The sequence below is a fragment of the Podarcis tiliguerta genome, assembly GCF_965153285.1.
Source record: "Podarcis tiliguerta genome assembly, chromosome: 8".
Taxonomy (NCBI): Eukaryota; Metazoa; Chordata; class Lepidosauria; order Squamata; family Lacertidae; genus Podarcis; species Podarcis tiliguerta.
Window position 1 is genome coordinate 30708722 of NC_139541.1, and position 23756 is coordinate 30732477.

At 41.2% G+C, this 23756-nt stretch overlaps 1 protein-coding gene across 2 annotated transcripts in view; it reads right to left on the minus strand.

Annotated features, from left to right (window-relative positions):
* Nucleotides 1-210: 210 nt before the first annotated feature.
* Nucleotides 211-23756, minus strand: part of NETO2 (neuropilin and tolloid like 2) — a 38104-nt gene continuing 14558 nt past the window's right edge. The window contains exons 2-9 of one of the 2 annotated variants that reach the window (XM_083451908.1): nt 18628-18684; nt 16851-16991; nt 10807-11055; nt 9456-9500; nt 9232-9359; nt 6996-7224; nt 5648-5761; nt 211-3296 (exon numbers count right to left, since the gene is read on the minus strand). In XM_083451908.1, the coding sequence (XP_083308034.1) occupies nt 2716-3296; nt 5648-5761; nt 6996-7224; nt 9232-9359; nt 9456-9500; nt 10807-11055; nt 16851-16991; nt 18628-18684 (1544 nt within the window). In that variant the 3' untranslated portion in view covers nt 211-2715. The remainder of the gene's footprint in view (nt 3297-5647; nt 5762-6995; nt 7225-9231; nt 9360-9455; nt 9501-10806; nt 11056-16850; nt 16992-18627; nt 18685-23756) is intronic. The other variant, XM_083451909.1, reaches the window with a different exon arrangement.

Consider the following 23756-nt stretch of genomic DNA (forward strand, 5'->3'; position numbering starts at 1 on the left):
CGAACAGTAACTGTGACCAAGTTTTTTCCCAGAAGAACAAAACTAATTATTTGGTCATTCTTGTTTTGGGGAAAACAGCAATAGCTGAATGCCCTAAACTAAAGACTTGAGTTGTTACGCTTTACTTTTACAAAATCCCATGTAGTCTTAAAACACAAGTACTTGAATTGCAAGTATCTTACACAGCAGCCTGCAAGTCAGTACAACAAATAATTTGTAACTTTCCTTTATCATACATTTTTTTAAAATACAGGGTATTGCCCATTGGCTCAGAGTTGCAAGGTCACATTTAGTGAAAAACAGATATGTAAACAAAGAAAGCTTAAGAAACCTGTGGATTTATAAAAGGCTAGATGGTAAAGAAACCAGGTGTTCTTCACAAGTAGCAACACTGCAGTTCATAGCTGTTAACATGCACACTGATAATCAGTTTGCTGTACAGGTGCTTGAGTGGCAGACATAGGTCATACAGTGTCGAGTTATATCAAAGTCTAAGAAAAGTTGGAGAGTTCCATTTATAAACCATTTGATCATAAAAATATGGAAGCCATACCTGTAGAGTTAAGAATATATTACAAAAATGTGAAGTGATACTTCTTTCTTCAGCCTGACCTGTGAACAGACCTTGGCCTAAAGTCAAGGAGCACAACTTACAATATTCCATGACAGGACAAGGCAGGACAAAGACACTAGAGAAGTGGGATTTCTGGGGTTCCTAGTCCAGCCCCTGACCAAGCCACATTCTTCAAAGAACCTTCTTTCTAATGGATAGAGAGAACACCTTGTGTCTAGAGCAGCAGTAACAAACTTGTGGCCCTCCAGATGTTGTTGGACTAGAATGCCTATCTTCCCTGACCATCAACCGGGCTGGTTGGGGCTGATGGGAACTGAAGTCCAACATCATCTCAGGTTCTTTTCTGAGAGGCAACAAGTAGAGAGAATAGATGTTTTGCATTACAATTTCTATAGATTAGCATATGGCATAGGAGCCAACTCCTAGGGGCCGAGGTCCCTTTGCCCACCCAATAAAATATTTGGGGGGGTCACTCCCCCCAAAAAAGTTGATGGGCATTGCCATTCAAATGGTGTGTATGCACTGTATCATATGATCATGTGGGGTTGGGCTTACCTGCTCCCCCCCCCCCAATATTTTATTCATGTTGGCATCTGGGCTTTGATGGCTTGGGCTGACTAGTAACCAGTGCTACTTGTGGGGAAAGAGCTCAATGAATGGTAACCAATTGCAGGTTAATGCTTTTTGCCTTTGAAGATGGTCAGGGAAGCCTGAGTATTGTGGCACTGGATAACCTTCCAACAACAAGGGTACCAAGATTCCTGCAGAGGAAAGCCTCATAAAGGCATTTGAATCTAACTTGTAAGTAGGCATTCCACACAATTTGTAATGAATTTAAATAGTGTTCATGTAATGCACACATCATAAAAAAGTTGGCCTAGGGCTTGGCTCAGCTCTGCCATACAGAGTAATCTGAATTCTTGCAACACGGGGGGGGGGGGGGATGTATTTCTCAACAACCTGCATTGCCAAAAGAAAGCAAAAGCTATTTATTCCTCCAACGACATGTGCGGGAAGAACGCTCAGACTGCTTTAGGACACCAACATTTCTGCAAATCTTTTGAAGGACACGGGCCAATATTCTTTCACAGTTAAGTACCTGCACCAATAACGTTTGCACCATGTTAATATGGCAGAAATTGCCTTTCAGCAGTTTTCGAAATCCCTGATGTATTGCTGCAAGAAGATAATACAAGTCATGGTCTAAACGTTGTTAACACATTTTTCTGATAACCGTCAAACAAGTGTTGTGGTGATGTCTTACCTGTGCTTAGCACGAAGTGCTATCAGTGCATGATAGGATGTTAACACAACTAGAGATTTGGTGTGATGCTGAAATTACCAATGGATTTTGTCTGCCAAAGACAAAAAACTTGATTTTCCTAAAGGAACTGAGTTCAAAGATAAAATTAAAACACTTTTAAAAGGCAAGAAACCCATTTCATTCATTTCCCCCAAAGAACTTGGAGGTCCTGAATATTTGTGCTGGTATGCTGTCCTTAAAATCTTGTCCCATTGTCACCAGAAGCAGCCGCCAGTATACCATTTATTTGCTGGCATAGAAAGCCTTAGGACTGGGCTTTAAGGAGTCAGTAATTAAAAAGGCAGCGATATAAAAATTAGACAAGATGAACCAGATGGAATGCAGTGTAACTCATTTGAGTCTTAATTGGCACTTAACACAATAACTCTAGCTACAATTTGACAAATATGATAACTGCTTTCGATGTTAAGCTATATGGTGTTGTACCCACTTATTTTTTATTATTACTGGAGTAATTAAGCTTTTGACTCGAAGACCAAGAACCTGCAGGAATGAAGCAAGGGAGAGAGTATACACTAATTTATATCTTTGTGTTTGTGTGTGGTTTAAAAAAATGTCATGTAGCTGAAGCCTCATGCAAAACCTGTTATTCTGTTCTCCAAGCAGATGGGCAGTTCACAAGGAAAAAATGATTTATGAAGAGTTTGCTTTCAGGGGGAAAAAACAACAACTCTAAAATAAATGAACTAAAAAAAAGAAGGAAAAAAAGAATGAATACACATGTCTCCATCGAATTCCGTATGGTACATTTTTGTACATTCACATACATAATATTTATATAATATTTACACACACCCATTTCACCTTCAAAAGCAGATTAGAAGTCCATTGATAATGAGCCTTGAGCTGTGTCCTCTCGACCCCTCACGTAGATTTCGCAAGGGATCTCTTCCATCACCCTGTCCTCTATCACCTGCTCTGGACACTCGTGAGCCTGTTTGAAGGTATAGCTACTTTTTTTGAAAGTGCTATTGAAGGTCTTCATTGGCTGAGGTTGTGCAAAATCGTTGCGGAAAGGAAGTTCCATGGAACTGAGGTTGGTCCTGCTTTGCTTTACAGTTGCGGCTTGGGAGCCACAGTGGTGGTCATGGATGCACCTCGAAGCTGTTGAGGAGCGTCTCATTTTCTGGTAGTTCTCAAGTTCTTCAGACAGGTCGGCCAAGTCGGCGGAGATCTCTTTGTCTCTCAGTGAGAAGAGCTCGTAATGAGGTGGGTCAAAAACCTCCTGGAAACCAGTTTTGTTGAACGTGGTTTTGCACGCCATCACCTTCTTGCGGGGCTGCTTGACCTGCACCAGGATCGAGATGATGAGAAGGACCAAGACGATTCCTGAAGTAATCCCAATTATTGTCCCATGAGTTTTGGTGATTTGCTCAAACAGCCCTGTTTTTTTCTTTTCTAAAAAAAAAAAGAAAAGAAAAAGGGAACCAAGCAGCAACAAGCAACATTAAGACTGTCATATGCCAATATTAAGTCCATCACCCAACAGAGAGGGAGAAAACCCTGCACTCTGCTTTTTTTAAAAATCCAGCTTTTGCTGCTGAGCTGTTTTACATGTTTTATCTGCTAGCTTTCCCCCTGTTTCCTCAAGCTTGAACCGGCGTGGAGCAGAGTAATCTTAACCCAGGAATTCTAAAACATAACAAGTTCTTTGTGCAGCTTCTACCAGCACCAACTTCTTCACTGTTTTATTTACATAGGAGCTGCTTATGTGGGAGACTATGGTCGAAAGCAGGGCAACAAACTATGAGGGCAACGCGACATAAGAATACATGCTGAGCCTTCTGGATCAGGCCATGGGCCCATATTGGCCAGTATCCTGTTCTTGCAGTGGACAAGCAGGTGTCTGTGGGAACCCAACAAGAATGGTTGGAGTATGTGAGTTTGCATTTCTTAGTGCAGAAAGTATTGATCTGAGCTTTCCTATTATAATTAATTCAAGAGGGTTCTGGAAGCTTCTCTGTGTGAAAGAAACAAGCAGAGGTTCATGATGTTTAGGTTATACCTTCAGAGAAGCTGAGTGCAGCTGACTTAAACTGGTTCTGTTCTCTCTTTCAGGCAAGGTCATGCTGACTATAAAAGTAGGGCCAGAAGGAGCCTGGGTTTCACTTTCTCTTTCTATCTCTTTTCTTTCTGGTGCGGTGTTCTGTATATAGTGTTAAGGTTTAGACTTATCGTAAGTTATTGTAAGCTTAAGTTAAGTCTGCTGCAACTGGATTTCTTAAGGACAGTGCCAATCCTGATTGTATTGGATTTGTGACCATTATGCTCATTTGCCTTCAGTAGCAGTAATGCTCTGCTGGATGAAATATTAATTGCCTCTGGTCTTTTTTTTTTTTAATCCTGCAACGTGTTTAAGTTGTTACTCTGCTAACTATACATTGGAATCTACTCTGGATCAATATTGAGTAGAATTTCATGATCAAGTACACTCCCCCCCCCCCCATGATTTCCTGGCATTCAGAAACATTGCTGCCTTTAATCCTGGAAACAGAAAATAGCCATCATGGCTAGTAGCCACAGACAGCCCTCTCCTCCTTTTATCTTTGTTTTGATGACTGGAGGGTTGGGGGAAGAGATGGGCCACAACCTGAAGCGCTAAAAGTTAACACCACGTGACAAAAACCATAAAGTGATGTGAGCACTTCATATGAAAGCACACAAGATGGCACTAGCGGATTGCAGTAATTTTATATAACTAGCTACTTAAAGAGAGAAAGGGGTTGAAAAGCAAGCTTTAGAAGAAAAGGTCATTCTTCTGTATGGCAAGAGGCATGAGCATGAATAAAATAAGATATTCAGAAGGGGTATAGTGACATTATTATCTCTTGGGTATTAAAAAGAAAAGTCCATTCACATCTACAGACAAAATATGAATAGTAATTTATTTCAGCCCAGAGGATGGTGTTTGGCTCCAGCCACGCAACAAACGCTAGAACAGATTTCTGAACTGAAAGGACACAGGCAACATATACAAAAGCATCATAATTGTTTCCTAGAGAATTGTTGGTAAAAAGGCCACCCTGACTAGGATTGATTCATGCTAGCAAGCTGGAGGTTCGTTAGGAAAAAAGATTGTTGTAAATGATCCAGAGCTGGTCTGCGACTGATTTATTTTTGTTAAGCTATAAAACAGGAAACCGAGTCACCGTGAGCAGAGAGATATAGTGTTGCACAGTAAGTGCATCTGTATGGTTTACTAACTCAAATGAAGGTGCTTCAAGGTGAAGAAACAAATCACAATTGATACCAAACTAGAAAATGCAGCTTAATACATAAATAATCCAGAACTGCACTTCAAGTTTAATGTGCACTTTGCCTTATAAAGTTTAGGTAGGCTGATCTCCATTAGGGAGAATAATTCTATTAAATTTCATTTTTTTTTGCTTATACAGTGGTACCTTGGTTTAAGAACAGCTTAGTTTATGAACAACTTGGATTAAGAACGCTGCAAACCTGGAAGTAGGTGTTTGTGAACTTTGCCTTGGAAGCAGAACCTGTTTCGCTTCCTGTTGAGTGTGTTCCACTTGTAAATTGAATCCCCCGCTGCTATGGGAAAGCATGCCTTGGTTTAAGAACGCTTTGGTTTAAGAACGGACTTGAGGAACAGACTAAGTTCGTAAACCAAGGTACCACCGTAGTATCTTGGTCTCAGAACCTGACCTTGACTCATTTGAGAGATTGGGGGGGGGGGTCAGAAGGCACAAGCCAGGCAGCCCCAGTTGCCCCTCATAGCAACACACACTCACCTTTGCAGTGGTTTTCATCCCATGGGTATGCACAGTTTTGAATGCCGTTGCAGACTAAAGAATTATTGATGCACATGTTGCTATGGCAAAAGTATGTGCTGCCTGAGCAGGGGGCTAGGAAGGAAGGGGGAAAGAGTTATGAGTTACCCAAACTTAAGAGTGATAGATAGTCACTTCCAGTGCTTTTCTTCTAGGAAAAAGGGTGCCGGTACTCTCCATGAACTTGTTACAGTAGGTGCCACACTTTTAACGAGTGCAGGGGGGGAAAGGTGCTGGTACTGCGTACCCTTAAGTAACCCCCCCCCAAAAAAAAACCCCACAAACACAAAAACAAACAAACAAACAAAAACGCTGGGCACTTTATAATTGGACTTAGAATTTAAGGAAGAAAGAAGTCTTCTGCATGCTACAAAGTGGCACATTCATAATAATCCCACAGCTGTGACTACTGAAGTACAGCATCAATCATACACAAGCACACAGAGTATTTATTCAAAGCAGCATATCAGCGCTATTCTACCCTCTCACCCTGGCAATGATCTTTGGGTGGCGTTTATTTTGAGGATTATTTTGTTGTAAATACAAGTGTTCTAGCATTTTTCTTTACTGTGCTTTCCCCAGCCTAGTCAGTGGTTGAAAATGGCCCATGCTTTTAGTTATGAGTCATATTCTCTAAATTATAACACTTTTTGCCTTGTTGTTTATTGAGGCTTAAAGTGTAAAGCTGATTATTAAGGTCAACAACCAATTAGGTATCACATTAATGCAATTTAAAGTTAATTACACTTCTTGCTATTTCCAGCTGTTCTTAACTATGAGACTTAGTTTAAGCAAGGCAGTGACTCCAAAGTTTCCAGGAGACTGCACTGAAGACTAGATTTAGATCAAAGCGGTCAATGATTTCAGATAGACTTCCAGTTTCAAAATGCCCAATCTGTTAAAGAAGAAACCCTGTTTCCTTCTATACTCTAAAAGCCACATTAATTATTCATCCTGCAGTTCTGCCACAAATAAAGGAACAGGACTTTTCCAAACACAGAGGTCAACCGCCCTGCTCTAAAGAGAGAACACAACACTGTAGAAGTGTAGCTGTTCTATAGCAAGGCAAAGCTTGCAAATGACAACTGAATCTCGCAATCGCCTTCTCTTAAAAGATTCCAGCTGATGAGCCTTACATGATATTTTATATGGTTTGGAGTCACCCACTAATATATAGCAAAAGTAGTGTCTGTAAGCAGTTGTTGTCAATTCCGTACATTCATGGAGTAAACAGCAAACAGCTCTGAGTTTAAAGTTCTAAACAATATTTTGCCATAGTTCCTAAAAGGATGAATTACAGTACACTTACGGTCCACGAATGATGTGAAGAGCATTCTGAACCTGCTCAATCTACTGCCTTCGTCGGCCCACATTCGTACCACCCCAATTCCGGTCTGCAGCATCACATCGTTAGCCACCGTGCTGCAAAACTTTGCTTTCAGGTTTTCGATAGAGCTGCTCCCATCATACACAGCCACAAAGTTTCTCTTGCATTCATTTGAATGTTCCATCTGGTAGTCTAGAAACCTCAAATATATCTGTTGGTAAGGGGCAGGGGAAAGCTTTTAAAAGAAGTAATAATAATAAAAAAATGACAAGCCAAATATGCAAACATTATTTTCGATTTTAAAAGTTTACACATTTCGTTTAGATGAAAGGCGCAAACAGCTTGTAAATATATTTTAGGCATATATAAATATAAACTTGCAATTTCCAGCTATACTCCTTACCCCGCCATTCTCATAATAAGACTGATTTTTTTAAAAAATAGTGACTAACAGCCATTCCATGCTTAAATAAATGTGGTGCTTTTGCAGACAAACAGAATAAATATATTTTCCTCAAACAATTCATGCCATTAACTCATCTAGTCACATCTGCATTTACATGCATACCTGTCAGTGGTACTGTCTGGTTATTAGATTGATATTTATTTCCAGATGGAATTTTAGCCGTAAAGTGCTAAAACACATGGCCCCAAACCTTAGCAAGATAAGCCCAGTAGCATTTTGAATCCTGACAAACTTAGAGCTTGATACACCATAAATAATCCAATCAAAGCGCTGCAAGTTAGGAAGATAATTCAATTCAATAAGCGCACAACTGAAGATATGCATTCCAGCAATATTCAATGAAATTTATAAATAAGCATCAGATGTTTCAAATATAGATGAATTGGGAGGGATATAATTTGATTTCTTACTCTTGGAATACAAGCTGCGATGTCGATAGCTTACAGTGCTTTAAGATTCACAAATCAATGTGAACAGCAAGTACATTGTTTATATTCCCTTATGCACTACTCTTAAATAGCTTTTTTTAAAAACCAAAACAGAGCAAAACAAAAGCACCAGAGAATGTTTATGGATGTGTGTGCATGCTGTTGTCATGGTCCTAACTAGTTCTGGGTATCTAAATTGTGGGAAAACTTATGCACAGCATCAAGCCCTTTTCAAATTAATCTGCAAGTTTAACCACAGATTGGGTGGAGATGTAATTATTGAATGTTAACCAAGAAAATAATTTCCCATCATAGGCATGTGTAGAGAAGATGCATTGTGGTGTCAACTAGAAAAAGATGCCAAGATTTGAATAAGTATATTGAAGCTAGACTGGTTACAGTCTTCTTTAACCTGACATAACACAACAAGGCATGCAATTTGGTAAACGTGAAGACTATTTTGTTGCACCCTCAAATAGTCAACCATCTGCAATATTAAAATATAGATCTGAATCAGAAAACAAATTAAAACTATAGCAGAACCACCCTGGCCCAACCAGATTCCATGAGATTTTGAGAGTTATGTAGTTTAGGAGCTACATAGCAAAGCTTATTAAGTTTGGATAGAAAAATTTGGTTACAAAATGTAACAGTGGTGTCCATTAAAGCACTGATGATTAGTTTCCAATATGTTGCGCAGCATAGTATTTTAAACTGAGTAAGTTGTCTTGTAAGCATGGCCCAGGGCTAGGCCCAGGGTGTTTTGCTGCCCTAGGCAAAACTGAAAATGCCCCCCATTGGCATGCATGGTAGCCTGGGGAGTAAAAAGAGGCAGGCAGCATTGGTTGTGGGTAGATCCACCACCTGAGCTGACTGCCTCATCCCACCTCATGGGTCTGCTGGCCTTGGCCTGGCCCCATAGCAAAGGGATTTTTCTGATAAAAGAATACGATTTCCATGCATTTGGACAAACACCTATGTTAAATACAAAGAATAGTAGCGCCGAAGAGGAAAAATAAATCAGACACTGGAGCCGAGTTGGAAGAAACCATATTCAAATATTTATATCCATCTTTTGACCCCCACAACCAATAATGGTTGGTTTCTAAACAGCAGAACGGTGCAGATTGGGTCTGAAAAAGTAACACTTTTTTGTGCACCAGAAGCAGTCTGAGAAACCAACATCTGTCTTCGTTTCTCATTACCACCAACAGGTAATTAATTTAAATGAACGAGACGTGATATGCAAACCATTACTAATGGCCATTCCCAGTTACTAATGACCTGGGAGCTCATTACACAGTGAATGATTTGGAGGGCCCACCTTGGCATTTGGAGTGGCCTTGATGGTCCATATGCAGTCAACAGCCTGCCCAGGCTTTGTTTTCTCTTCTTGTTCCACCTGACTGGAGCGCACAATCCCATCAGCTCCCGAGAGCTCAAACTGGCAATCTAAAGCGAGGCAGACACAATGTGCTGTCAAATTAAAGGTAAGAGAAATTTTTTAAAATCTAATATGCAAAAGAGATTAGTACTGCAATACTAGACCTGGGATGGGATTTAAAATACCTCCTAGGTATGTGAAGTCAGGATCTGTAATGAAGAAGAAAAAACATAATGATTGGCCTGGGAGAGCTGAAGGTTTAAACAGAAAGAAGGACCTTCTAGATGCCAAAAAAATAATAATATGGTACACTAGGATACTGAACTGAGGGGAGACAGGTTCCTTATCACTCAGTAACATATGTACCTTACATTTCAAGCTCTATAATATGACTCCAAACATGGCTTCCCCCAAAGCATTCTGGGAGCTGTCATTTGTAAAGGGTGCCAAGAGTTGTTAGGTAAAGGTAAAGGGACCCCTGACCATTAGGTCCAGTCGCAGACGACTTTGGGGTTGCGGTGCTCATCTCACTTTATTGGCCGAGGGAGCTGGCATACAGCTTTGTGGCCAGCATGACTAAGCCACTTCTGGCGAACCAGAGCAGCACACGGAAACGGCATTTACCTTCACGCCGGAGCGGTACCTATTTATCTATTTGCACTTTGACATGCTTTCGAACTGCTAGGTTGGCAGGAGCAGGGACCGAGCAACGGGAGCTCACCCTGTCGTGGGGATTCGAACCACCGACCTTCTGACCAGCAAGTCCTAGGCTCTGTGGTTTAACCCACAGCGCCACCCGTGTCTCAAAAAAAGGACCTTCTAGATGCCAAAAAAATAATAATATGGTACATTAGGATACTGAACTGAGGGGAGACAGCTTCCTGATCACTCAGTAACATATGTACCTTGCATTTCAAGCTCTATAATATGACTCCAAACAGTCATGGCTTCCCCTAAAGCATTCTGGGAGCTGTCATTTGTAAAGAGTGCCAAGAGTTGTTAGGAGGCCCCTATTCCCCTCCCAGACCTACAATTCGCAGAGTGGTTTAACCACCAGTCCCTCTTCCCAGGGAACTCTGGGAATTGTAGCTTTGAAAGGGGAATGAGCATGCACACCACTCTAATCATATCTGCATGGTGTGTGGATATATATAAAATGCCAGTTTCCACATGTGTATGTGGAGTGAATGATCAAGAGACAGATAATGCCAATTTCCCCATTTAAGGATGATTTTAAGTTTCAAGGCCTACAAGGCACCCTGTCATTCACAATCTTGGTTTGAAATCTCTGCTTCTGACATTTGAAACTGGATAGCTGCGTTTACCCTCCTGCAGTCATGAGCACAAGAACATTAAAAAGAAAGTTCTGCTCCATGATTTTTATATGCAGCCTTCAACAATAACCAATTCTGAGCAAAATATATTGGGTTAATATTGATTTACCCAACTAAATTCAACACCAGTTGGGCAGAATCTCTAACAGGCAAAGAAAGAAAAAGCATATTTATTTTTTACCTGGTATAAATGAATATTTTGCTTTAAATCCCTGTCCTTCTAGTTCTTCATCTGAGGTAAACTTTATCCACATAAATCTCCCTGTTGACCTAATTAGAGTAGGGCTTTTTAGACCACAGTAGCGATCAATGAGTGGGGAGAAACCAAAAGGTCCATCTCGAACTTCGAGGTGATCAAATCGACATTCAAATGAAGGCTCTATGTAGTATGGTTCATCAAAGGTTAGCTCTATTCTTTGCCGTGGGGCAGCTGTGACAGAGTAAAAGCAATCTAGATCAATATAACTTTCAGCAACAATGAATTAAAACAATTTCCAGAAAGACGTGAAGTTTTGTATTTCTCAGCATAGGTGTGGAGTTAATTGGTATTGCAGTCCTAGCATGAATATAAATATAGATCTTCACAAATAGAATGTAAGATGCCTACACAGATGTTAAGTCTGACTGACTTCAATGGTTTTAGCTAATTGGGCACAGGATTGCAGCCTAAACATGATCCAGAACATGCACACAAATGACACGTGTGTTAGAGACACATGAGCGCCATGAGTTGGTGGCCTCTAGATTTGATGCTTTCGTTCTGGAATTTGTCCCATGCTGAAATCCTTAAAAAGAAAAAACACACAGTAACTTTCTAAAAAAAACCTATTTGCACATTTTACATGAATAATTCACAAAAAACAAACACTCCCAGAACAAAACCTCATCAGTTTATGCAACAAAGTAACCAAGCCAGCAATCAACAGAAATAAACCTAATATCTAGGATATTACTCTGATTAAAGCACTTGGTTTATATTGCAAGTTCATGCCAGCCTGAAATTATAGATTTCTTCCAAAGTACTGACTCATTCAAGTGTCAGTTTCAATATGAGATTGCAATCTTCAGCAAGGTGGAGGATGTAAACATCTCCGGAAGAAAAAGCTGAATGCAAGAACGCACATTTAGATAGGCTGTACCATTTCATCTGGTACTGGCATGCTATATTCATTACATACCTGTAAATACACCATCGGGGAACCCAGGGTGGCACATGCAGAGTTTTCCCAGACACTTTCCCATTTAGGGCCAGACCCAATTGACTTCTGCTTGGTGGTCTTTCAAACTACCAACTGGGACCACTCTTGTATCTAGTATTATTAGCAACTTGCCTTTGGAAGGGTCGCCAGCGGATCATTAAAAGATTATACCCATTCCATACTTTCTTTCCCACTTCAAAGGTATACTGTCTCTGAACATGGGAGCTCCATCTAGCAACTCCCCACTGCTGACAAGAGGGAAACCGCAACAAAATGCTACAGTGCATTTCCAGCCCCTAACAAAACTGTTCTTGTTTAGGGTTCCAACTGACTTAGAAAGTTTGTAGTGTTTCCTGGAGCTGCTTACAGAAAGTATCCTCTTGGTACTTTCTCCTGCTGTACAATATATGCTTCCAGGCTTAAACCTGATCACTTTATTGCTGCATCTCATGGTGTATATGTGTGTGTTCCTGGTGCAGGACAAAATTGCCTTTTGCTTTTTTCCTCTAATAAAACTTCTTCATATTATAGAGCATGGGAGTTTGAGGTTGTAGAGGGAAGGCAGTTTTTCTAGCTCTGCAATACATGTTTCACTCCCTCCTCCAATGCTGAAGTTATTAAGTTCTGAAACACTTCATTTCTGTGCTGTATGAAAGCTCAGAAAAGCGACACCACACGTTTTACTTTGGGAGCATGACATTTAGCTGTCTATGGGAATCGAAGCCAGGCCATTGTTCTTCTTCGGTTTGCCTGACGCAGCTTGGAAAAATCCTAACCAACCTCCTGGTATCCACCTTTGTATCTTTAAAGAAAGGCCCAGTTTGTGCATCACATTAAACCATAGTTAAAAATAAATGAGCACAGTGTGCTGGTGTATGCTGCTCATTAGTGCCCACTTCACTCCACCCCAGAAGTGGCTCACTGGGAAGGGCACTCGCTTCCTAGCAGGTGGGTTGTTGTTGTTTATCAGGAAGGAAAGGGGAGAGGCAGTGGGGAGGTTCAGCATGGTGCAAACGAACCAGCATGAACACTGGATTTGCTCTGCTGGTATGCTTGCACTTCGCTGACCCCCTTGCTGCTTCATCTCTTCCCCTGCTGGTAAGCAACAGTAACCCATATGCCAGGAAGCTACTCTTGACATGTCACTTCTGCTTCTCCCCCATTCTCCTTAGCCATACCATGTTGGAAACAAACCAGAAGCTGGCTTAGGGTTGTCTGCGAACCAGTGGTTGCAGGTTGTTTCTCTCCAAAAATGAGGGGAAGCCAGGGTTTGTTTTTGGCTTACTGTTCAAAACTCACTTTTCACATTCTAACAGAAGCTCTCAAACAAACCACAAGTGCTGGTATGCACATACAGCTTTGGAGATAGATACTGTAAAAAGCGAAGCTTGCACTTTTTGTTTTGTTTTGTTACAATGTGGAAAGTGGGCTTTGTTTTCAGGTTTTCATTTATTTATTTAAAGGAACAACTCATTGACCAGAAAACCCATTATTTCCACTGCAGGAAATAACATGGAGACGAATGACCAAATTCTATATAATTATAACATTAATTAATACATTAGAATGGCAACATAAGATTTATTTTTTCACAATGTTCCAGAAAAGTACCAAATTTATACTGTATGTGGAAGAATACATAGTACCGGTAATCATTTTCAGAAAAGGGGGACATGCTGCAACTGTTTCAATAAATTTGAGCACGGTATAACACATACAGTAGAAAGTCACTGTGTACAACTGTGTACTTTTTCATATGAGCACCAAAGTCACACTACATGGACCAATGCATCATGAGTATTATGGGGTATTGTGGTATTACGCTTTTAAGCATGCACAGCCCATTGAGCATGTTATAACACAGTGAATGGTGTGACAGACATGCTTTTTCATTTCAGTGCCAAATGTGCACTAATCCATTGTGATCATTTTGAGATATGGCTCAGTGTGGTGATGCACATGCGCAGCCAATTCAATATTTGAGCATGGTACAACACATAGTGAATGTAAGATTATACAAACACTGTTCTGGAAGTCCCAGTTAAGGAAGTCGTTAAAAACACAAGGATAGCTTTGGAGAATCATATAGTTATAATTTTTAGACATTTGGGGCATAATATACATGCACAAAGAAATTTGGGTAATATGCTGTGGAAAAGTGGTTTCGGTTTTTCATTTGTTAAAAATCAGTGCTGATCCAAGATTGTTTCAGATGATCAAACTGAATCGTTGGAGCATTTCCCCTCACAAGAGCAGAGTGCAGTGCATAAGTCCAGCCTTTTTTCACTTGTAGCTCTTCCCACCCCCTTTCATGCAGTCACAAGACAGTTCATAAGAAGTCAGGGAAGTTAAGGGATTATTGGCCAGAAAGGCTCAAATAGTCCAACATCTATCTGAATCCAGCCTAGCTTATAGGGGAAGCAAGGACAGGCCTTGAAAATAGTGCCTCGCCACTGATGCAACCACAATGGTGGACTTCCTTCTTTACATGCTTCTCAAAAGAAGCTCACCCTAGTTCATACAAAGAGGGAAAAGCTGAAACTCAGTGGCAGAGCAACTGCTTTGCAGAAGATCCCAGGTAGGGCTGTGAGAGACCCTTGCCTGAAACCCTGGAAAGCCACTACCAGTCAGTGTAGACAATGCGAAGCTAGATGGACCAATAGTCTGATTTGGTATAAGGCAGCTTCTGATGTTTCCATTTTGCAAACATCTTCTTTCTTGTCTTGTCCAGATCAGTCCAGCTGTTTGTTATAGACCTATTTGATGAACCTCTCAAATGGTATGCGTAGTTTCTTCTGGAATGTTAAATGGGGCCCGTACACCAGTCTTAGCGGTACATCAGCCATATGTGACAGAACATTCCATCTGGACCAGGGTGTCATCTTTGCATGCCCAGCAAATGATGATACAATGCTGCATCCTGTAAGTGCATGGGATATTGGTGTAGCATGTGATTTCCCAGGCTTAAGGCAGGTGCGATTTGTAAGGAGCAGCCAGGTAAACCATTCTGTGGCTGCTAGAGATGCAATGAGAATCTTGATTTCTTCAGACATGAAAAATCAGGCATGGTCCTCCTTTACTGTCTGATGAAGGAAGTCCTTCCATTTTTCTGGTTCAGGTAAAACCCCTACAACATTGTTAGGATATTTCCGTTCCACCTTAAAAGGGAGCAGGATGTTTGTGTCACAGCCTGCGTATTTCCTGTTTCGCAGGATGTTTATGTTGTGTCTTTGCTTTCGTTTCTCTGTCTGTGCCGGAGACACTGAAGCAGGCAGTCATGTTTTCTCTTTGTTCTGACCAACGCTGAATAAAGTTGTAAAGATACACTCAGGAGAGCATTCTTACTTTCTGGTCTTGCTCTGGTTGTACTTTGGCAGAAAAGGCTGCTCTAGAGAGGTCCCGTGCCACATCCTGGCATGATGCACTTCGTAGTTGCCCAGGTCATGTGGCACGTGCACACATGTGCAATACAACATGCCCCCATATCTGAAAATGATCACAATGCATTTAGTCCACATTTGGGTACAATTTTTGGTGCTTTCATGAAAGAAAAGGGAATGGTTGTTGTGAAAAGATGAGCTGTGCTGCCACACTTAATGCCAAAAATACATAGGATGCTGTAACTCAGCCTCTCCACATTATTTCCTGCAGTGGAAAGATAAGATTTTCTCTGGTCAAGACAATAATCCTTAAAAAAACAACACACACAAACTTACTTTGCAACAAAAACTTTGTGCAAGCATCATTCCTAATGCCTTTTCTGGGATTTGACTCTGTGTAATAAAGAGGAGTGGGAGAGGAACAGAGGAGACAGTAATGACCAGAACACACTGCTCATTTTCATGAAAACCATAACCATTGTGCACCTGTAACATTGAAACTGGATATCTTTATCTGCCTCAGCTGCAATAAAACATGTCTCTCCCGTATAGCCACAGCAGGCGCTGTAACCCTTCAATGGTTTGATTTTAGCCCTGATGGTGCATTCCTCTATTGTCTCTTGAGACAGACAAATGCCAACAAAAACTGATTTAATGTGACTGGATATCCGGATATGGTTGTGTTTTCTTTATGGGATCCATTGCGGTATGGGGGCTGCATGTGAATGAAGAGTATTTTCCTGTATCAGTGTTTTAAGTCGGTAGAGAATAATGTATGTATGTGTATCTCAGACAAACATAGTAGCAATGATTAAAAAAAACAATGCCCTTGCTTAGTTTAATGCTTTGTGGTATTTTCATTTAGAGTCCAAGTGATTTATTTACTCAATAGTTGCCTAGATACCTGGACTGTTGTTTCCCTGGTTTTCTTCCCAATGATATCAATATTTGTTGAAAGATATTTGAAACCTCTAAAACTCTAATCCCCACCTCCAGAATACTCACTATAATCTCCTTGGGGTATTAGACAGAATAATTAACCCATCTTTCCATGAATTATTCTAGTCTTGTTTAGAAGTTTAACTCTCACCCTCCCTATCATAGTCTGGCTAGAACAGGTAGAATTGATATTTCAAGGGAACCCTTCATTGGCACCAATGGAAGCTCTCCCTGAAATGGAAATGCTGCCCTCAGAGAAGCAATTTCTACAGGGAAAGAGAGAACGACAAAGTTCTGCAGTTGCTATTTATTTATTTAAACAAAATTGTATATTGCTTGTATGCAGTTAACAAAAATGTAAAACAAAACATTAAAATTATTAATAAAGCCTTATTTAAAAACACCCACAAGATAATTAAAATCAACAATAGGTAAAAATAGGGCTGCCATATCTTGTAGAACAAAAAAGAGGACAGCCCGAGTCACTGCCAGCCCAAGATGGGGAAAGAGGGACGTGAGGCCATGGCGGCAGCTATGTGCCTTTTTCCCGGCTTGGGCTGGCAGCGGCTGTGGTGTGTTGTCAGACACCTGCCAATGCTTTCTGGATTTTGTTTTATTTAGATGTAACTAAGTTGTGCTTAAGATGTTTTAAACACGCATACTTTCATCAGTGGAGTACACAAAGATGTAAACAACAATGTCAATACCTTCTAAAATATAGACACACTCCTGGTTGGGTGGGTAGAAATTAGGGAAGTTTGGTGAAGCGAAGTGGCCTCCGTTGCTTGTCCGTACCCAGTCGCTACACTGGGTAGTTGCTAAGCGGTTACCTCCAATATTCTGCCCACCTTTTTTGAAGAAAACACAAGAAAACAATTCATAATAATTCCAGGATACCTCCACAAACAACAATCTCCCTCAGAAAGGCAAGCTCTGGGTACTGGTACGAAGTCTGTGACATTTAGAGAAGTGTAAAATCTCGGTCGTAACCAAGTTCCAAAACCACCCATTAGCCTGAGACGTGAGGATAAGGTCAATTTAAATCAGAATGAGCAAAGATCGAATTCCTCAAGGATCTCAAAACCACACTAAATGTGAGTATATCTCTAAAGGGAAAGTGCTTGTTTCTTAAAACTGTTTGCTCTTCAAGGCCCAGCAAGCTTTTTCAGCAGCAAGCTTTTTCAGCAGGGTCAGCAAGCTTTTTCAGCAGTGGCCGGTCCACTGTTCCTCAAACCTTTTCAGGGGCCGGACAATATTTTTTGGGGGAAAATGATGCAAGAGCACCAAGAGCCCCAGTGGCTGCTCACCTGTGTCTTGTGAGAGGCAGGGGCTGGCAGCAGCGGCGGAAGGATGATGAGCAGCATGCAAATGGGCTCTGGAGAGGAGCTGCTTAAAATGGTGGCCGCTCGAGCGCTGCTGCTGCTGCTGGCACCAACAAAGCCCAGCCCCCTTCCTCCTCTAGGCAGGGCAGGGAGAAGTCAGGAGGAGGGAGGAAGGAGGAGGTGCCAGCACCGAGGGAGGGAGAGGGAAAGAATGCATGCGCTGGCGATCCACGTGGCAGTTCCGGACCGTCCATGGGTCAGATCCAGAAGGCAATTGGGCCTGATCCGGTCCACAGGCCTTAGTTTGCCTGGGCTAGACCTATCCCACAGAAAGGGCTCCGAGATTGCCAGAGAGAGACTCCGCTCCATGCTGACATGCAGAGGAAATACTGTTGCTCAGAGGTGGAAAGGCAGCATGCTGAAAAGAATGGGCAGTGTTGTAAGCAGTGCCCATAACTGAGACTTCTGTTCCCTAGACAATTCCTCAAAGATTTCTAGAATTTCAAAAAATCTATATGTTCCACGTTTGAATGCTCACACCTTTAGAAAAAAAATTAACCCCATCCAAAAATTAAGAATTCAGCTAGTTGTTTCTTTTCTCTACAGGAAGGGACTGCAATCTGCTCTTCCTCCCCAAAGACAGAAGCTTTGAAGGCAAAGGTACATATAATGCATATAAACATCATGCAAAAAGGCTTAAATGTCGACTTATTTCCAAGAAAGCAAGCCAAGTGCTAATTACTCAGCAGTGACTTTCCCCCCACGAATGCTTCTTACTCGGGGAGCAATTAACACACACAGCATTGCCTTGCGAAAAAGTTAATTAGCATAGGCCTTTAACAACAATATGCATGTGAACGTGTGTTGAATTAAGAGTCCTTGTTCTTCAATCTCTATGGTCGCGCTTGTCACAAAACCACCCCAGATATGCACTGTGGCCACGAGCTCCTCACTCTTCTCATTGCGTACCAGCTTCAGTGCAGAGATCCTGGTTCACATTAAGCCAGAGTTCCCTGTAACATCCAAATTGGGTCCCTCCAGCTTAATGTCGGTTAACTAACAAGGATAATAAGCTAGGAACAACATTTAAAATTACATTTTAAAAAATCAAACTTTTTATGTACCAACATGTAATTACAGCAAGCGTTCTCCAGAGAAGTACCTTGAGTCTTTTGGGCCACAGCAATTCCTTCCACGACAAGTATAGTTATCAAGAACACTGGTGAGAAAAACAGAACAGGAAAAAAACATAGATCTATAAATATAGCAGGAGGCGCTGTATCTTAGCTTCACACCCATCCTGTGAGGCAAGTTTGGGTATCTCAGGGTAACTGGATCAATATATTTATTTAGAAGGGAACACAAAATAAAATCCCTCAGCTACTTCCTCCCCCCACTACAACCTTAATTTTCACTAAGTGTTGGGTTTTTCTGAACCAATAAAGGGACCAGTGCTGTAAAATTCCTCTGGCTATTATGTCAATACTTCAGTTAAGACCACTTTCTGAGATTAATTCAGTGTGTGTGTTTTAAATAGCAAATCACATTGAATAACAAATTCTGTACAGAAATGGCCCTGTATAATCAGCATTGATAACAAAAAAGGATTAAATACATTCATTATTGATGGCTGTGCCATCCAAGAGATTATTGATGGCTGTGCCATCCAATTGATGATTGTAGCATCCAAGAGAAATCTTACTGAGACAGTGGTGGCTGGTACCCATTGATTGCGACTGGTAGGGCAGAAGACAGGGAAAACCCACAATGGGCAGAGCCAGAGCCAACGACAAGCAGAGCCAACAAACTCCAGTTTTGTCCTCCTCCTCCCTGCTTCCAGAGCTCCAAAAAGATACATGTAATGGCTGGACAGATCAATGACTGGAAAAACCCACTAATAAAATTTTGCCATATAGCCAAATGGGCCCAACTATGTATCATTTTTTAGTCCACGGGTAATCTCTTGAGCTTCTGATTGCTCAGTATTCATATTTAGTAAATTACGAACAGCAGGCAATATTTTGGAAGAGTAAGTTTTTCATAAAGTGTGGAAAAACTCTGGTAAGAGCTCTTCTGTTATATGAGGTAAGTTGCTACTTTACAGTGCAGCCCTATGTGTGCCTACGCAGAAGGTAAGTACATATAGGCACAAGTAAACCATAGTCTCAGGTAAGTGCATATAGGACTGCAGCCTGCTTTTTATTTTAGTAATTACCTTTTCCCCACTGCCAGTTTCTATGAAAATAACTTTGTTACCCAACGATATCTGAGCAAGATTGCTTATGTTCTGCTTCCCAATTTCCTTGATAAGCGTTCCTTCTGTTATTACTCTCTCTTCATAAGGTGATATTTTCTAAGCCACTGTGTGCAGAAAGACTTTATTCAGATCCCAATGAGCCTGCAACAATATTGCCCTGGGAAAAGTTCTGGGTTAGCACCAAACCTTTGGAGGTCTTCATTTTGAAGACGTAGTACATTGAAGCACTATGTGTTTCTCTTACTCCACCCCAGGCATTGCCCCTCTGTCATTTCAGACATATGATCAGAAACAGAATCTCTGTTTTACTCATCATATGATCTGCCATTTTCTGTGAGGTCAAAATATTGTAACAGTGCAAATAGTATGATATCGAACAAAATGTATATTCTTCTCTGACAGCTTGATTTCCCTCTCTCCAAATATCAATATTATTGTTCCTGAGGCTCTTTTGTTAATAATTGAGGTGCTTCATCAGTGCCACACTTCACTTTCCCTAATATATGTACCAGCAGCCTTGTGGGACATCTTCGGGAGAGGAAAAGGCTAAGGAGTAAACCCTACACAAATCCAGAGTGGAGTCCCTGAGGCGTTTGGATGGTGCCTTGTACACCTCCTTCCAGCATTTGGTGCCAAATGTATTGCCTTGCTTTCCTTTGGACCACATCTGCAAGGCTAAGAGAGGGGTCTTGTTGTCTGGGCAACCCAGGACATCCATACACACTGCCCAGGCTTCACACTTCAGTGCTGCTAATGCAGTGGATAGATTTCACCCCCGGAGGCACACTCTCTTGTCTCTCAAGACAGATGGATGCTAACTCCATTTATATCTCTCTACAATGATTAAAAATCTTTATCTTTTGAAGGGTTGCTGAAGTGGATTTTTTAAAAAAATCTCCACTTAGTACCCTTTTCATAAACAACTCTCAATCAAGCTGAAAAGCATTCAACTCTGAACTTGAAGCATCCTATTCAAAATTTACAATTTGGCAGAATATTTGGATTATTTGATATGTACATGTATAATTTGGAATATTTAATGTGATTTGATTGGATTGTTAAAGTGGAAAATTTAATAAAAATGAATTTAAAAAGAAGAAGAAGAAGAAAAGCATTCATTGCCAAAGAGAAGCCCTCCACCAGTCCAGAATTACCATGCCAATCGCACCATTTTATTGACACCTTGGTTGAGATTAAATATGCACCTAACCTACCTTGTTCATTGTTAACTGGTCATTAGTTGAGGGAAGGGTGTATTTCAGTGACAGAGCACATGTTCTGCATCAAAAGGTCCTAGGTTCAATCCTTAGCATCTCTAAGTAGGACTGGGAAAGACCCATGATTTCAGTACAAAGCACCATCCTATGTTTCTCCCCAAACTTGGAAACTACAACTCTTCCAGCCTCCAACTGGGGCAAGAGATCTCCAAGGGATCTCCAAGGTGGGCTACTGCGGAGATGGCAGCAGCTGATGCTACTCTAGAAAGCTTTCTCATGTACTCTCCTCAGTCTCACACTATGGGAAATTCAGTTCATACCCATCCAGTCCATGTAATCCAGGCAGAAACGAAAACAAAGCTCACATTTTGTAATGGAGGCAGATAGGCACTGGATAGGCTTAGATTTGGATGGAGGGGAGGTTGTAGCCTCCACCTGCTCCTCCACGGTAAAGGGTATCCTGTTAAAAGGATCAAACGGGCATCCCTTGGGGGGCACCCCTATGTGATGTAAGTCATAGGGTGCCCCTCCTGGTTGGGTTTACCCTCAGCCCCACTTTCAGCAGGCGGGCTGGAGTGGATTAGTGGTGGCTTCACCCAATGGCTATTGTCAAACTTTCACATCTGTAACCAATAAAGTTGTGGCCTTAATTTATCCCATAAATCAATATACTGTGTTTTGTCTGGTTATTTCACCATGGGGACAGGGTGGTCTCTGGGCCTCGTCATGCAATGGCTTTTTGACAAGACCAGTGTTCTATCCGCTATTAAGAAACATGCTGAGAGGCTGCTGGTTGTATATTTGTGTGCTTCTGCTGAAAACTGATTACTAGGATACTCTCAAGTAACCAGCAGCTCTTGGGTTAAGGACTCCTGAAAATGGCAGCAGCATTTGCACTGAACCATCACTATCCAGAAGGCAGGTCTGGAGAAGCGATCCATCACAGATTTAGTACATGCATTAAAGTAGTATTAACTAGCATTATTCAATTAAGCCAATTTTTATATATATTTAAATGGATGTGGATTTGCATAATTATTATTCTTCAGGGGCAGAATTTCTCTTCCTCAGCATAAGTTTTTTCACTGGCTTGTCTCAATGTTCCTGCAACCATTCTGTGTTGGGACTGTGCCTCTTCAGTTTTAAGATTCAGCACACGGCTTGCACCAGATAGATGTAAAGTAGCAGTAAGACATTAGGCATCCCACCCCAAAGCACTTGAATAAGGCATCTTCAATGTTTGTTTTCGGAGATTCGGGAGAGCCTTGGACTGTTTCATGATTGCATGATTATAATCTTCCTTGAGAGTGAAATGGAAATGCATGTGAACATGATACCACTTCTCAGCAAGAAACCCTACATAGACCTGGGGACTGAGGATAAGGCTTATCACATTGCCTGCAAAGCAGCAGGTATACCGGCATTGCTGCAGGTCTAACCCAGGACTGCAGTGGTGCAGAGTGAGCTGAGCCATCAAAGGATAGAAGGATAGAAACTTAAATCTCAGCCAGTGCAGTTTCCTAAGGGAACTAACAACAGTTCTTCAGCACTGCATGTAAATCTTAATCCCACCCCCACAATATTTTTTTGAGAACAATAAATAAAACTTTTGTACAGTAGAATTACTGTATAAACAGTTGTCTGCTGTGATTTGCATTGTGCTTAGACTTGGGCTTCCTTCTACCTGGGTAGTAACTACTGAGCAAGGGATTTTATAGGACCCATGACTGAGAACACCAGGTGCAGTGTCATTGCTGAAATTAAGCAGGTGCTGCCTTTATTATTTTACTGGATGTGAAACCTCTGGGAACCCAATGTCAGAAGACATATATATATATTTAAAACACAGTTTATTGCAGTAAGAAACAGAGACTGTCATGTGAATCTGAGTTTTTCCTTTTCCTTTTTAAAAAGTATATTGGATATGTGTAATGCATATATGCAAGATACACGTGTTTCTTAAAAATTAAAACACTGAGCAATTGATACTACCAGCACATGACTTCCTTGCAGCAGATATCTCACTGTGTTATGAATTTGTTTCCCAGGTTATCATCAGTCTTGCTTTTCTTACAGCTTTTTGATGACCCACATTTTCTTTTTCTGAGCTTCCCCTCGCACTCATGACTCCAAAGCTAAAATGGTTTGTGGTCCTCTAGCCCTAAACAGTAGACATCAGGTAAGCCTGTTGTAACAAATAATTCTCAAAGCCTCTAATATATGTACAATGTAGTCCAATACGTTCAATTTGAATGACAGGATTATTTTGGTGTAATGCTTTCTTTTCTTTCTCCTAGCACAGCAATTCCCAACTGGGAAATCATCAAAGACTTGCAGGTAAAGTGTCAGGCTCAGCAAGAAGTGTTGCATCTACCATGTACATTGGCAATTCTTTGTCCATGTTAGAAGAATGGTGCAAGTTTTGGCTGTCCGACATGGGTGCATGTCATGGGCAGGTGCTCACAGAAACTTCCTTGATGAAGGATTTTTTGAGGTGCACCTCTAATTTGTACAGGGATTCTTTAAAACCACTGATACAGCCAGCAAGGACTACTATAGTCCAGATCTTGTTGAACTACAACTCCCATTATCCCATGCCATTGGCCATGCTGGCTGGGGCTGATGGGAGTTGAGTCTGACAGCATTTGGAGAGCCACAGGTTCCTCATTCCTGTACTACAGCAACACCTTTATTCTGACAAATGCTAGAAGACTGCAATGTATATGGAAGACAGCACACTCTGCAGATCACTTTCCTACTAAGAATTTGCAAATTGCATGTCTTTTATGGCCATGTTATACAATGGTCCCGGTTTAC